Below are 14454 nucleotides of genomic sequence, written 5' to 3'. Positions count from 1 at the left end.
TACTGCATGGTGGGTTTTATTGAGAACAGGGGACAATGTGACATTCAGGGGTTATTCGCCATAACATATTTCATCCAGTCGTTGAAGACAATAAGTTTGGTGTATAGGGCTGGGACATTGGGTTTAGCACATGGGACAGGCCCATTTGATGTGATCCCTTGGAGAACACCATCACAGATCAGTGGGCCTCCTGAGTCACCCTGAAAGAAGGACAAGGACAGGAGTAAGGAAGTACCTGGCAGTTGGGTTGTGTGGCCAACCTGGAACTGACTCCCAGGGGAGGAAGACAGGGACTCTAAGAGGCAGCTGTGGACAGGAGGGGAGGGAATCCAGCTCTTGGGAGGCCAGCTCTTACAGGGACATGGGGTTGGTGTGAGGAGTGGATGGGACAGTCTCCAGAACCAAGTCAAAAAGAGAAATAGTACCAGCTATAGGATCCTCCCCTCCCAGCATGCATCTCTCCCATAGGGAAGGATGCAAAGCACCTAACTAGACAGGGTGTTGAAGTGGGAACCAGGAACCTCAGTCTCCTCTTTCAGTCCTTCCATTCACTGCAGGGAGGGGCTGTCTCACCTTGCAAGTGTCTTTGCTTCCATCCATCTCTCCTGCACACAGCATATTTTCTGTCACCTTTAGGCCACAGACCTCATTAGGCATGAGCTTGAGGTACACGCACTGGAGATCATCTGGGTATTTGTCTGTGGATCAGGGGTCAAGAGGGTGGTGAGCAGAAGCCAGCCCAGTCCTGTCTGCCCCTCCCCTGCACCCAGCTGTGTTGCTTGACCCAGACTCACACTCCTCTTTGGGTGTAATGCTGCCCCAGCCTGAGGCAAGGCATCTGCTCCCCACAGTGGGCTCCACAGTGGGGAGGTCTATGGGCTTCACAACATCTGTGATTTCAGCAGGCTCGCTGAGGCGGAGCAGCATCAGGTCATTGTTGTAGTCCTCTCTAGTTTGTGAGGTTTGGTCCATCATGTTACTAAAGTTGTAGCCAGGGTGAGGGATGGCTTTGCTGACAAGTCGGTGCTGAGCAGAGGGTTCATTCTCTTTTAGGTTGTTTTTTCCCAGCCATAACTCGAGCTTGCTGGAGGGCAGGGAAAGTGATGGAGGGGTTTAGAGGAGGCAATCAGGGAGATTTAGCAGAGTACAAGGGAGAGAGGGAGGAAGGAGGGGTGAAAGAGAGAGAGTCAGAGAGAAAACACACACAAAATGACACACCCACACACATACACACATAGAAAGAAAGACTGAAACACAGACAAACAGAGACAGAAAGGCATACACATACACACACACAGTCACAAACAGGGACATGCACACACACATATGCATATAGAGACAGAAACAAACACACATAGAGAGACAAAAAGGAACATACATACATACATGCAGAAAGAGACAAAGAGGCAGAAAGAGACAGAGGCAGGAACAGGAAATAAGAGAAGGGGGGCAGGGAGGAAGGGCAGGCCTGAGAGCTGCTCAGGTGCAGCTGGGACCAGACTGAACTTTCCCAGCAGGTAAGGCCTGGCCTGTAGCCCAAGGTCTGAGCTCTCTGCCCTGACTCCTCAGAATCCTGCTCTCTTTCTGTACTCAGTTACCTCACCCAGCTCCAGCTCTGACCAGCCCTTCTATGTATATATCCTCATAGTGGACAGAAGGTCCTAGAGGCCAAGGTGGTCTGGGGAGAGTGAGGACTTCTCTCACACCCTAATGTCAGTGACAGCTCTTTCTATCCCTTAGGCCTGGTCCCCACTATGGCCAGTACTGATAAAAGAGAACACATGAGACCCAGACCCAGACAGGGCTGGGCAGAGACACAAGGGAGAAACACACAGTGACATATGGCCGCGTAGACACTCAGGTGTGAATACAGACAGGAGACATACAGACAATAAGAGAGAAAAGGAAGAAACAGACTCTGAACCCAAACCTGGAGAGAGGCCCAAAGAGAGACCCAGGAGGTCATGGATAGACTTTCAGTCAGGCCCACCCTCCTGCCCTTCAGTACCCCAGCCTGTCCTGGAGTCATGTCCTCTGGCTGCCACCCTGCTTTCCTGTCTCCTCCCTCACTCACTCTTCATAGCAGTGGGCAGCCGTGACAACCCAGTTGGGGTCCAACAGGACACCCCCACATATATTGGTCCTGCCATAGTACACAGCCACATGCCAGGGTTGGGAGTTCTTCTCACAGTTAAATCCTCCAATAATCAGATTCTGGACAGGAGGCGCAGCATCTGCAATAGGGGAAATCGGAGAGGGAAGGGTTGGCACAGATAAGGAGGTGTACTATTGGGGGACACAGTTAAGCAGGGCTGGGATCAGGGGACATGGCCAGGGGATCTGGGCAAGGGACCCATATATGCTTGTGGATAGGGAGATCTCTGCTGTGGGGACAGAAATAACTCTTGAAGTAGGAATCGGGTATAGTGTCAGGCCACTTTATAGTTTTGGGATAATGAATGGCAGGGAAACCAGAGTGTGGGGGGAGGGATTCCAGTGCATTCTTAGTCCAATGAGAATGAAATCTTTTGATTTGGCATTTAGAGGCTCCAAGGCTTGCGAAGAAGTCAGGGCCTGGGCTGGGTTTTGGGAATACTGGAAAGGGTGAAGTCTCAGAAAACTAGATTTGAGTGAATAAATGAATCCAGGAAAGAGAGCTTAGGGATGATTGGGGTTTCTTTGATTGTCCATGAAGTAGTCAGCTAGGATGGGAGAAAATGAGGGGTTTCCAGATCACTGATCAGGGTCAAGGCTATGGCGTGGGTTCCTGTTAGGGTATGTGGTGGAGATGATATTTAAGAGCCAGGGGCTCCATGATTGGAGTTTGATACGGGACAAGCAGTGAAAAAAGGAATTTCTGGAGGATTGTGGACAAAAGGCTGTGCTTCCTGTAGAGGTGGGGCAAATGATCTAGGTATTGGTGAGGCCCAGGGATCTCTTGGAGGCAGCCTCAGAACAGGAGTGGAAAGGAGTTAAAGCAAATCAGGCCACTGTGAGGCAAGGGGAGGACCCAGCTGATGTGAGGTACTAGGGTTAGGCTCTGGGGTGTGTGGGGTGTCCTGCACACAGTGGGAACTAGAGCTGTGCAGTGGGGCTCCTGTGAGACAGGACAGGAGCTGGTGAAGGTTAGAAACACTGAGGAGCCTGCAGCTCAGGACCTGAGGCATGAGAGGGAACTGTGGTCCAAAGCAGAGCATTTGGAAAGAGAGGGAAGCTTGGCAAGCCAGGCAGGGAAGCACTCATCTGTAATTCCAGTACACAGCAGGCTGAGGCAGGAGGATGGCCATGGACTGAAGACAGGCCTGGGCCACATCATGGGACACCAGCTCAGAACTTATTCCCAAGAGCTGGCAGGAGATGGCTTGGTTGCTACAGGACTGGCTGTGCAAGCATTAGCACCTGAGCTGAACCCTCCAGAACCCAGGTGAAAAGTCAGGTGTGGCGCTGTGCACCTGTGACCCCAGAGCTGGGGAGATGGAAACAGGAGGATTCCACTGAAGCTTGCTGGACAGCCATTATAGCCTAACAGGAAATCTCCATTCAGTGAGAAATCCTGCCAAGGGGGCAAGTGATTGATGAAAATACTTGATGTCCACGTCTGGCCTTTACCCCCTGACTCCTTCTCCAATAACCAGACTAAACCAATCAGCCATTGAGAAGGGAAACTGGCAGACCCCCTACAACAGAAATGGAGGGGGGAATTCATTTGATGTCACAAGCCAACTTGAGAAATGAAAGTTTTGGTAGACATTGACAACTTGAGGAGATGCAGGACCGGTTGTCAGGATGTGGAGAACACAGATGAATGCTGGCAGGTGCTGCACAGCCAAAGGTACGAGTGTGGGACTTAAGAGAGCCCCTGACTCATGGGTTGGGCTATTAGAGTCTAGGAAAAACAATGAACTAGAGAGACATCTGAGGTCCTAATGTTAGTAAGGGGTTGGGCTCCTTAGAGAGACTGCAGAAGCCCAGAGATGATCAGGTGACTAAGAAGGAGGAGAAAGTTCTGGGAAATGGTAGAGAACAGGATCCTGGCATGGGAGCAAGGACTGGGAGGGACTCTGCAGTGTGCAGGGGCAGAGAAGGAGGAGCAGGTGGTGCTTCAGGATGTAGATGGGACAAGGGGAGAGGAGAAAGGGATGCCCAGGGCCAAAGGCAGCAAGAGAGTCATGGGTCTGACCCCTCCTGCTTCCCTCATCTCACCAATCCCTCCTAGGGACAGGGCAAGGAACAGGATCAGGAACCACATGGTAACAGGTGTCCAGGAGCAGCAGGCGGTGAGCTTGGAGCTGAGGAGGCTCCTCAGGGAGATTTTAAATACCCTCATTCCCCACCTCCCAAGGCCCATCCCTGCCCTGTTGGCACCCAGATGCTGTGCAAAGCCCTGCTCTTGCTGACCTAGGTGGATTCTCTGCTCCCAACCTCACGCTTGTGGAGGGGAGGGCCCTGATGTTCCTGCTGACCAGTAGGCCCGAGATCACCCTGGATACCTTCCCAGGGCTGAGATTGTGTTGACAGGACCTGCTGCTCCTGGAGCTGTTTGTGTTCTGGGGAACATAACGAGATGGTAATGTCAAGGGCAATGGTGAAGGAGTGTGAAAGGATGGTGGAATTGCATGTGACTCCCAACACACAGCTCTAAGGAAGGCCCTGTACCTCAAGACCAAGATCATCCCCAGAAACCAGCAGTTAGGACAAATTCTTTGTACCAGTGGTAGCCAAGAGGGCTATAAGACACTCTACAGATACAAATCCTTTTTTGAGAATGACAAAAATATTTCCTTCTTGGACTTGGAACTCTGGATCACTGATTTTATTGTTCCTATTAGAAGTTTGGGAGCTGTGTGTAGTGGTGCACACCTTCAATCCCAGCATTTTGAAGCTGGAGGCAGGTGAATCCCTGTGATTTTAGGCTCCAGTAGTCTGTGATGTAGACCAACCTAGTCTACATAGTGAGATTCAAGAGAGCCAAGGTTATATAGAGAGCTGTCTCAAAACAAAGCAATAAAATAAAATTAATAGATGTTATGGTACACATTACCATGTCCTGATCACTCTTTGATTCACCAATATTAGAACTCGGGCTATTCCAGGGGAGTGTCACCCACCCTGAACAGTGTTGGGTCACAGTGACCCTTCTCTTCTTGTTTCCTAGATAAGGGTATTCAAGTTCATATCCTTCGAATTGCCAAAGATCTGGATGAACTGTCTATTGTGTGCACGATTATCACCACAGAATCTGCATGGTGGCGCACACGTGGAACCTCTGGGAAGAGCAGGCACGAGGAACAGGAGTTTAAGGTCATCTTAGCTACCTAGCATGTTCTAGGTCAGTCTACATGAGGCCTTGTTTTCCAAAAGAAGTGTGTTTTGTGGTCCCCGGGATGGAGATGCAGGCTAACTGGTATATTCATTGTGTAGAATGCTCGAGACCCTGGGTTTGAGCCTCAGTGCTGTGTCTAACCAGGTGAGGTGGTGCAGGCTTGTAAAACCAGCACGTGTGATGTGGAGGCCACAGGATCAGAAGGTCAAGGTCATGTTTTACTAACAGGAGAGAACAAATAAATAAACAAATATTACGAGGCTGGCGAGATGGCTCAGGTAAGGTGTTTGCTACCAAGCCGGACAACTTTTAAATTCCATCCCGACTGGTAGAAGGACGCCAACTCTCAAATTATGTCCTTTGACAGCCACACACCCACACAATAAAGACCTGTAATAAAAACAATATTATCAGAAGTTTCTATGGTAATCCTTCACTCAATCTAATCTGTCGATTTCAATGATCAAAATCAAGGGTTTCAACATTCAGTGACCCCAAGAATCACCTCTTGTGGTCTCTGAAGAGAATCAGAATCTGGACTCCTATTTCCTTGATGGTAAAGCTGCAGGCTTCAAACTTGAGACCTGGATACAACCAGCAAGGCGGTTCCCTGTGTCCAAGCCTGTATTTTATGTCACCAATGCAGCCAAGGCAAAGAGTGTTTGCCTTATTGCCTTGGCCACCAGGAAGCCTAGAACTAATGGTGGATCTTGGAAACCTAGTATTGGGTCCTCTTCCTGAGATGTACATCTCCTGAGTGCCAGACACAGTTCTGATCCGCTAAGATGCACAACTCATTTAATCTTCATAGAACACCCTCGGGGACAAGTATTATGGTGACCTATTTCACGGATGGGAAAACCAAGGATGAGTGAGGTCACACCCCTGATCCAGGGAAGGGGACGCCAGGTGATGTGCAACAGTAAACTTTGTATCCTAGTCCTCCACCCATTTCCTGCCATACCCTGTAGGGGTTGGTCTGGTGCCGCTTATACTCAACGCTAAATTCTGTACCCCAAGATCTGGTTGCTCCAAGACCAGTAGATCCTCGAGTATACCAACTTTTGTTGTGTAACCATTGCTCCCCTCCCAAGTTATACATGACTGATGAATAAAGATGCCTACAGCCTGTAAGCAGAAGAGATAGGCAAGGCTGGTAGTTCCTGGGCTAGGGAGTCTGAAGCAGAGGCCATGGGGAAAGAGGAGAGGGAAAGACAAAGTCGCCATGGGGCAGGTGGACCATGAGAGCATGGCCATGAGGGATGGCTCTTGGAGTAGGAGCAGCCCAGGTGGAACACGGCGAGTCATATCTCAGGGGTATTGGCAGGGAAGTAGACAAAAATAGCACAGAGGGCTGCCATCTGCCCAACTGCTTTAAGGCTTAGTGTAAATATGAAGGTTTTGTGTCTTTTATTTGGGAACTAAATGATCTGAAGTGGTGTAGAAACCCCCAAATATTATTTACCACAACAATACCCTAAAGAAAGAAAGCCACACCCTTACAGAGAAAGTTGCATCAACACTATTTTCTTTTATTTTTTCTTTTTCTTTAAAGAGAAGGTTTCTCTGTGTAGCCCTGGCTATCCTGGAACACATTTTGTAGTCCAAGCTGGCCTCAAAGTCAGAGATCTACCTGCCTCTGACTCCTGAGTGCTGGGACCAAAGACCCGCCACTGCCATGCTACCAACACTGTTTTCTTCATGTTAAGCAGGTGACATCAGGAGGGGAGAGGCCCTGGCTAACAGCGTATGTTCATGTGCAGAGAAGCTCAGCTCTGTCTCAGGCAGGATGGGGCTGCTGGCCAACTACGGGGGATTCTTGGTCAGAGTCCTAGGTAGTCCATGAGGGTCGTAGGTGGTGGGCCAATGAGTCAGTTCCTCCTCATATTTTTCCGGATCCACTCCAAGTAGCTGCAGACTTTTGTGTAGACTCCAGGCTTGGTGGTAGTATCACAGGGGACATCACCCCAAGAGACAATGCCCTGCAGGGCACCCCCGCAGACCAAGGGTCCTCCAGAGTCACCCTGTGGGCATAGGGAGGGCTTTTCCTCAATATTCCATTCCAAGCAGTAAGAGGATGCACACCTGCTCCTCCTGCCTTAACCTCCCAAGGGCTGGGGCAACAGGTGTTCATGGCCATGTCTGTTTTCTGTGGTGCTGGAGATGGAACCCACTGAGTTACAACTTAACCCACTGTCACCTTTATTGTAAGTAACCACTACTCCTCATCTCAATGAAACCCCAAGCTAACCCCAGCCCAGGAAACACCAACATCAACCCAAACCAGTCCAAGCCCTCCTCCAATTCAACATGAGCCAAGAGAACTCACTTGAACCCCTGTGTTCAGTACCTAGCCCCACTCAGTTCATGTCAGGTGCCCTCCGGGATATCTAGATTCACACTCGAGTTCCCGCCCTGACTTCCCTCAATGGTGAACTATAAGCTGTAAGCTAAATAAACTCCGTCCTCTCCAAGTTGCTTTTGGTCAGAGTATTCTATCACAGCAATGGCAAACCAAGCTCAGATACACCCCATTCCCTCCTTTTACCCCAAATCCCCTCTTGTTTCTAACCTCACAGGAGTCCGTGCCGCCGCCCTCAACACCGGCACACACCATGGTGGGCAACACGCGACCTGGGTAGTCCTTGTTGCAGGATGCTTCAGAGATAATGCTGATGTTGGCACAATGCAACGTATCGGGGAGTCTCACTGAGAAGACAGATGGCTTTGAGTATATTCAATTCCTTTGGTCTTGTCCCCTCCGTTCAAGAACACCAGGGGGGCAACCTTGCTGGAATTCCTATATCCAGCCCCATCCTTCCACTCACCTTGTGACTTTTGACTCCCTGTGGCTCCAGGGTTGTTGTCTGATAGCAGGCCCCAGCCTGACACCACACAGTCCTCCCCGATAAGGGGGCAACGTGTGGGCAGCGCCACAGGACGCACGTGGGCTGTCAGCCGGGCAGGCTGGAAAAGTCGCAAGAGCATGATGTCATGGCGGTGGGTGCGAGCCTCGTAGCCCGGATGTGGGATGATGCGAGAGACGGAGCGCAGTTGCTCTGGGCCATCGAACTTGCGAAGGTTGTGCTCGCCCAGACGCACTCTCATGAAGCTGGGTGATCGAGTAGGAGTAGACAAAGTGGTCAGAGTGGATAACCTGGGATCTTCGGAGAACTTTCTCTTTTCTCAAGTCCTTGAAGCCAGTGGTTTCAACTGTGACCTCTCCAGAGTTTCAGGGTGTGATGGTTCATGCCTTCAACCCCAACACTTGGGAGGCACAGGCAGGTGGATTTCTCTAAGTTGTGGACCAGCCTGGTCTACACAGTGAGTTCTAGAGCAAACTGGGTTATACAGTAAGACTCCGTCTCAACAAACAAACAAACTAACAAACTAAAAAGAAAGGAAGGAAGAAAAGAAGGAAGGAAGGAAAGAAGGAAGGAAGGAAAGGAGGAAGGAAGGAAGGAAGGAAAAAAGGAAGGAAGGAAAGAAGGAAGGAAGGGAGGAAGGAAGGAAGGAAGGAAAGAAGATCCCTAGATCCCTCCTCTATCAGAAGCCCCAAAGAAGGGGCATTCGCTGTTTTCTCTTTCTCCTTTAGGAAACTACAGAGGCAGAATCCACTCCCCTTCCCACCCGGGGCCTTTACCTTCAGCCTACCCATCCTTCAGAATCCAAGAACTTTGGTTACTTCCCCACCCAAGTTCCATGGTCTGCGCACCCCAAACCTAGAAGTTTCCAGTTGCAGCCACACCCCACACAACCTCCCCGTACCCTTCCTTTATACCGGGTTTGGCAGTGGGCGGCAGTCAGCACCCAGTGCGGGGAGATGAGGAAAGCTCCACAATTGAAGCGGCCGCGTTCAAAGAGGGCCACTTGCCATGGCTGTGAATGAGGCACACACTCCTCGCCTTCCAGCACCTTGTCACCGTCCTGCGCTGGTGGGAGACACAGGTAGAAGATTTCTCCTGAGGCCTGGCTTTTCAGGATTCCTGCCCCCTCCTCACCCTATCTTCACACACAGGCTTAGCCCAGGTCCTCCTCCTTTTGTTCATTAAGAAATCCCTGCTCAGATTTGGGGATGGCTCCTGGGTAAGGTGCTTGCTGCCTGAAGAGTTCGGATTGCTCTTGGGTTAAGAGCTTAGATTGCTTTGGCTGAGGGCCTGACTAGAGTTCCCAGCATCAACTTGTAACTCTAGCTCCAGGGGATTTGACACCTTCTTTTGGCCTTCAGGAACACCTATAAACATACACCAGCACATGCCCGTGCCCACGCATGCATGCATGCATTCCTGTGCACACACACAATTAAAAAGGAGTAGATCTTTAAAACAAAGAGAAATAAATAAGGACAAGTAACAGAGGAAGATACCAGTGCCAATGCCTGGCTTCCACCCATACTGCACAAGTAAGTATACATTCATCTCTCTCCTCTCTCTCTGTCTCTGTCTGTCTGTCTGTCTGTCTGTCTATCTGTCTCTCTCTCTCTCTCTCTCTCTCTTTCATTTGTCTTGCAGTTTTGTATTCTGGTTTTGATAATTGTTGCCTGCCTGTACTTGCTGTAAGGCCTTGACGCCTGCTTTTACATGTGCTCATGCTCGTTTGCATGCGTGCATCTGTGCATGGAGGTCAGAGGACAATCCCCAGTATCATTCATCAGGCATGTGCACTTCTAGCACTGAGACTAGATTACTTGCACTGAACCTGGGCTCATTGACTGTGCTAGGCTGGCTGGCCAGTGAGCCTCAGGAACCTACTGCTTCTGCCCCCGCCACCTAATGGTGCTGCATTAGGTATGGCTTATGACATGTTCTGAGGGTCAAACTCAGATCCACAAACCTGTACAGTAAGCTGCTCACTGACGGAACTGTCTCCCCAGCTAGACTTGGGACGCTTGATGCTTGTTTTTCTCAATTGTGAAAGGTGGGGAAGGCCATAAAAATAAGAAGGGGCCTACGGGTGTCGTGTGTGTGTGTGTGTGTGTGTGTGTGTGTGTGTGTGTGTGTGTGTATGTGGTGAGTTGTGCCTAGCACATTGTAACTAACTCCTTGTGACATTATGAACTGATTTATTCATTCAGTATTTTGAGGCAAGGTCTCACTTGGTTACACAGCCTGGCTTAAAACTTGTAATGTGACCAGGGTGGTCTGAACGCATGACGGCCTTCTCTATTCAGTTTTTCAGGTTCTGGGATTACATTTGTTACTTTAAACAAAGGACACCCATTTATTTATGGGGGTGTCCATGTGGATGTTCAGGTTGGTGATGGCAGGTGTGGCTAAAGTATGGCAGACATCTGCGCAGATCTAGTTACAACAGCCAACATCAAAACCACAATTTAAAGGCTGGGGACATGACTCAGTCGGTAAAGTCCTTGCCTTGCCAGCATGAGGAAGGACTATATTCAACCCTAAGCACCCCAGTAAAAAGTCAGGCATGGTGGTGCATGCTTATAATTCCAAGCTCCGGTGCCTATAGTCAGTCAGATCCCTGGAGCTCTCTGGCCAGACAGCCTGGCCTAACCAGTGAGTACTAGGCCAACTCTGTCAAAAAAACTAAGGTGGGGCTGGAGAGATGGCTGCCTGGTTAAGAGCATGAGCTGCTGCTCTTGAAGAGGATCCAGTACCCACATGGTGGCTCGCGACTATCTGTAATTCCAGTTCCAGGGGATCGGATTCTGATGGCCTCTTCTGACCTCCGAGGGCATCAGGCACACACACGTTGCACATACATGAATGAAGACAAAACACTCCTACACATAAAATAATAAAATAAAGCAAGGCAGAGAGTGCCTGACATGCATGTGCACATACTGGATGTATATACATGTGCACACAATGAAAAAATGTGTTTTACCCACAAGCCATTTTGTAGAACTCAGGGACCCAGATACTTATCTATAGGTGAATACTCAGATATGGACAGTTCTCCACAAGCCCAGGCCACATTCAGGTCTTACCAGATACAGAGCTGAGATTTCAAGGTCAAAGACACCTAGCAGGAGAGCACAGACGGGGGAGACAGGACCGCTAATGTTTAAGGATACTCTTTGAAGTTCGCAAGGTGGGCAGGGGGACCTTGCACATGCCTCTGGACAGCAAGACACACACACACACACACACACACAGAAAGAGAGAGAGAGAGAGAGAGAGGGGGGGAGAGAGAGAGAGGGAGAGAGAGAGAATAACATAATCAGGACATTTTGAGGCCATAATTCCTTATACTGAGCAATGTGTTTGCCCCACTCCTCCAAGGTCAAGATCATGGCAGACACCCACTCCTGGGCTGGACTGTTACAACCAAGCCAACTGTCTACACTCTGCTCTCCGCCTTTCAAGGTCGGGGATAGGGCCAAAGGGCCTGGGAGGCTGTGAGAATGCGGATGTGGCAGTCGAGGGGCTTAACGGAGGAAGGGTGAGGTCACCCTGTGGAGGAGGGCAGTGGCTGAACAGCTGGGCATCGAGCTGCACCTGGCCAGTCCCAGCTAGAGGAGGGTGGAGGCTCCGGCTGGGTGCAGCAGACAGCTGAAGCAGAGCCCAGGGAGAGCCCAGGGGAGGCTTACCCGCCCTGGACAGAGGTCATGTGGGGAACAGGAAGATCGTTAATGGACACCCCTCCAATTTTCTCCAGGGCAGAAAGCATCAGGTTACACTGAAAATTTCCACAAGACGTTTGGTAGAGGTTGGTCTGGACTTGGCCTGTCACCCAGGGTGACCTTGGTTTAGCGGCCATCCCTGATTCCAACCTGCTCTCTAGTAAATGGAGGCAATAGTGGTTATCCTTCCACTGTGTGGATCCTGAACTCCATGATTCAGGCCTGACAGCAAGCACCATCTGTGCCATCTCAAAAGTTCCGACCTTGTTTTGGGAGGCAGGTTTTCTCACTACACATAGAGCTTGTAAATTGGCTGGACTGGATGGCCAGTGAGCCCCCAGGGATCCCCCTGTCTCCACCTCCCAGCTCTGGGATTTTACAGGCATGCTGCGGGGGCTTTTCATATGGGTGGGTACTGGGGATCTAAACGAAGACACACACGCTTCCAAAATAAGCCCTTTATCCACTGGGCCACTTCCCCAAGCCCTCTGCCTTACATGGTCACTATGTGGAAATGCTGTGCACCTGCCTGGAGTGTCCAAACCATCCCATTACGCTCACACACCTCCTAGAGCACCAGGCTGAATTCTTAGGGAAGACACTCGCCTCCATCCTATGGCTGGGAAACCAGGCTTGCAGTGTTGAGGAACTGGCAGCCACAGTGTTCCAACCCAGATCCCGAGCTCTTGGTGTCTCAATCATCCTGATGGCTTGTCCCATGTATCACCTACATGATGTGATTGGGACTTCACCATGACTGCCCTGGGTATAAAGCACTTGAGGCCCAGAGAGGTAAAAGAGTTTCCCCAAGATTACATGGCAAGAAAGATCTTCATTGGAACTCTGGTTCAAGGGCTCGGGTGGCCCAGAACTTCCGGTGACTCAGGATTGAGGATCCGGAGATGTTTAGCTGATGGCTCAGGTGGAAATGGGGATAGGGTCATAAGGGGTCTGTGGGTGCAGTATGGGCTGGCAGGTCCCCCAGGGTGCAGATACTCTGAGGAAAGGGCCACCCTACTTGATCAGACCAGTACCTGACTTTGATGCTCCTCACCTGCAGACACCAGCAAGACAAAAGCAAGGAGAAGCCACATTGTAGAAGAAGGTCCAGGTCTTCGAGATCTGAGGGATGGGGATGACAAAAATTAGGGTAAGGCTGGATCCATCTGTCCCTGTCACCCTTCTGTAGACAGAAGTGCATCCCTGTGTGGGACACACTTTTCTTTTGTCTTTTGTGACAGTGTTTTCCTAAATGCCCCTCAAACTCACCTTCCTCCAGCCCCAGCCTCCTGACTGTTGAGAGGACAGGTGGACAGCATGATGTTAGAATAAGAGACCTGCCTTTACTGGCCTGCCTTCTGTCTCCCGCAGCCTCTACCTGTGTTCTCTCCTGGTCCCTATCTCTGGAGGGGCCTCTGTTCCTTTCAGCATCAGCAGACCCCAGCCTTATTCAGTAGCTGCCTGGCTCTCTCTCTCATCTCCATGACCCTGGATCAGGACTCTATCCAGCTTCCCATGGGGACAGATTCCTGGGTCCCCTTTAGTCTAGCACTCCTGTATACAAAGCCCTAGAGAGCTTCCCTCCCTCCTTCCCTTCCTTCTTTCTTTCTTCTCTCCATCCTCTTGGGTACAGGGGTTAGGGTGGGGTGCAGACCTAAGCTGGATAACTGCACTGAGCCCCACCCCTTCACCCTTATTTGATGGATTCTAGAAATACCCTCTACCACCAAGCTACATCCCCAGCCCTCTTTTTACTATTTACTTTGAGACAGGGTCTCACTAAGTTACCCAGGCTAGCCTTGAACTCTCGACCTTCATGCCTTAGTCTCTCAGGTGTTGAATGACAGGCTTTCATTACCACATCTGGCTTCTACAGGGTCTTTCTCCAGCAGAGCTGAGGACTCTTTTCTCCTGCTCACAGCCTTCCACGGACTTCTGATAGCCCCTAACTAAAGTCCCACATCCTCAGCAGTACTTAGAAAGGCTGAAATGCCTCCTCCCCTTCCAGCCTTCCCAGCTGGGTCTCTGTGACCTTGCCCTAGGCGTAGCCAGGGCTGGGGACTTCAACCTGCAGTTTTATACCCAGACTTTGCTCAGCTTGTCCCTCTTCTTGACCTTCTCTGACCTGCCTCCCTCTCCAGACTCTCTGTGGTATCTCCTCATCAGACTGAGAACCCCTTCAAAGCAGACCCCACCGAACTGACCCTGGATTCCCAGGTGTTAGAGCCTAACACCCAGCGTTAGGGTCTGGTCCATGGAGAGACCTCGGGAAGTTTGGGAGAGTGAATTCTGGTCCTTCTCGTCTTACTATTCACTCTTTCAGCTCCACCTGAGAGACCTGGGCGGCCTTGGAAGACCAAGACATGGTAATCCAGAGGCGATGTCCTTAAGACTCTATGGTATCCGTCCTGCCCCTGCATGATAGCAGTGACTGCAGATGTGGAGACCTTCTTATCCTCAAGGAGGATGGAGTCAGGTCAGACCCTCTGGTCCTCAGCTCTGGCCAGCGTGGCACTTGGCACTGGGGACACCTAGGGAGGTT

The 14454-nt window shown here is 50.5% G+C and overlaps 2 protein-coding genes across 2 annotated transcripts; both read right to left on the bottom strand.

The window, feature by feature from the left end:
• LOC116100494 (renal glandular kallikrein-like) lies at window positions 1–2215 on the bottom strand. The gene is made up of 4 exons (XM_031384298.1): window positions 2190–2215; window positions 795–1084; window positions 574–698; window positions 1–200 (listed from the first exon to the last, which is right to left on the bottom strand). Exons 2-4 carry the CDS (start codon window positions 973–975, stop codon window positions 45–47), a joined length of 462 nt encoding a protein of 153 aa, XP_031240158.1. The 5' UTR covers window positions 976–1084; window positions 2190–2215; the 3' UTR covers window positions 1–44.
• A 4672-nt stretch (window positions 2216–6887) lies between these two features.
• Klk15 (kallikrein related peptidase 15) lies at window positions 6888–13231 on the bottom strand. The gene is made up of 6 exons (XM_031384860.1): window positions 13182–13231; window positions 12967–13034; window positions 9105–9255; window positions 8152–8435; window positions 7896–8032; window positions 6888–7347 (listed from the first exon to the last, which is right to left on the bottom strand). The coding sequence occupies exons 1-6, from the start codon at window positions 13229–13231 to the stop codon at window positions 7195–7197; spliced, it is 843 nt and encodes a 280-aa protein (XP_031240720.1). The 3' UTR covers window positions 6888–7194.
• Window positions 13232–14454: the final 1223 nt, after the last annotated feature.

This window comes from Mastomys coucha, unplaced genomic scaffold, assembly GCF_008632895.1.
Source record: "Mastomys coucha isolate ucsf_1 unplaced genomic scaffold, UCSF_Mcou_1 pScaffold21, whole genome shotgun sequence".
In the NCBI taxonomy this organism is placed as follows: domain Eukaryota; kingdom Metazoa; phylum Chordata; class Mammalia; order Rodentia; family Muridae; genus Mastomys; species Mastomys coucha.
The sequence above is the reverse complement of the archived record's forward strand: the minus strand, read 5'-3'. Positions and strand labels throughout refer to the sequence as shown.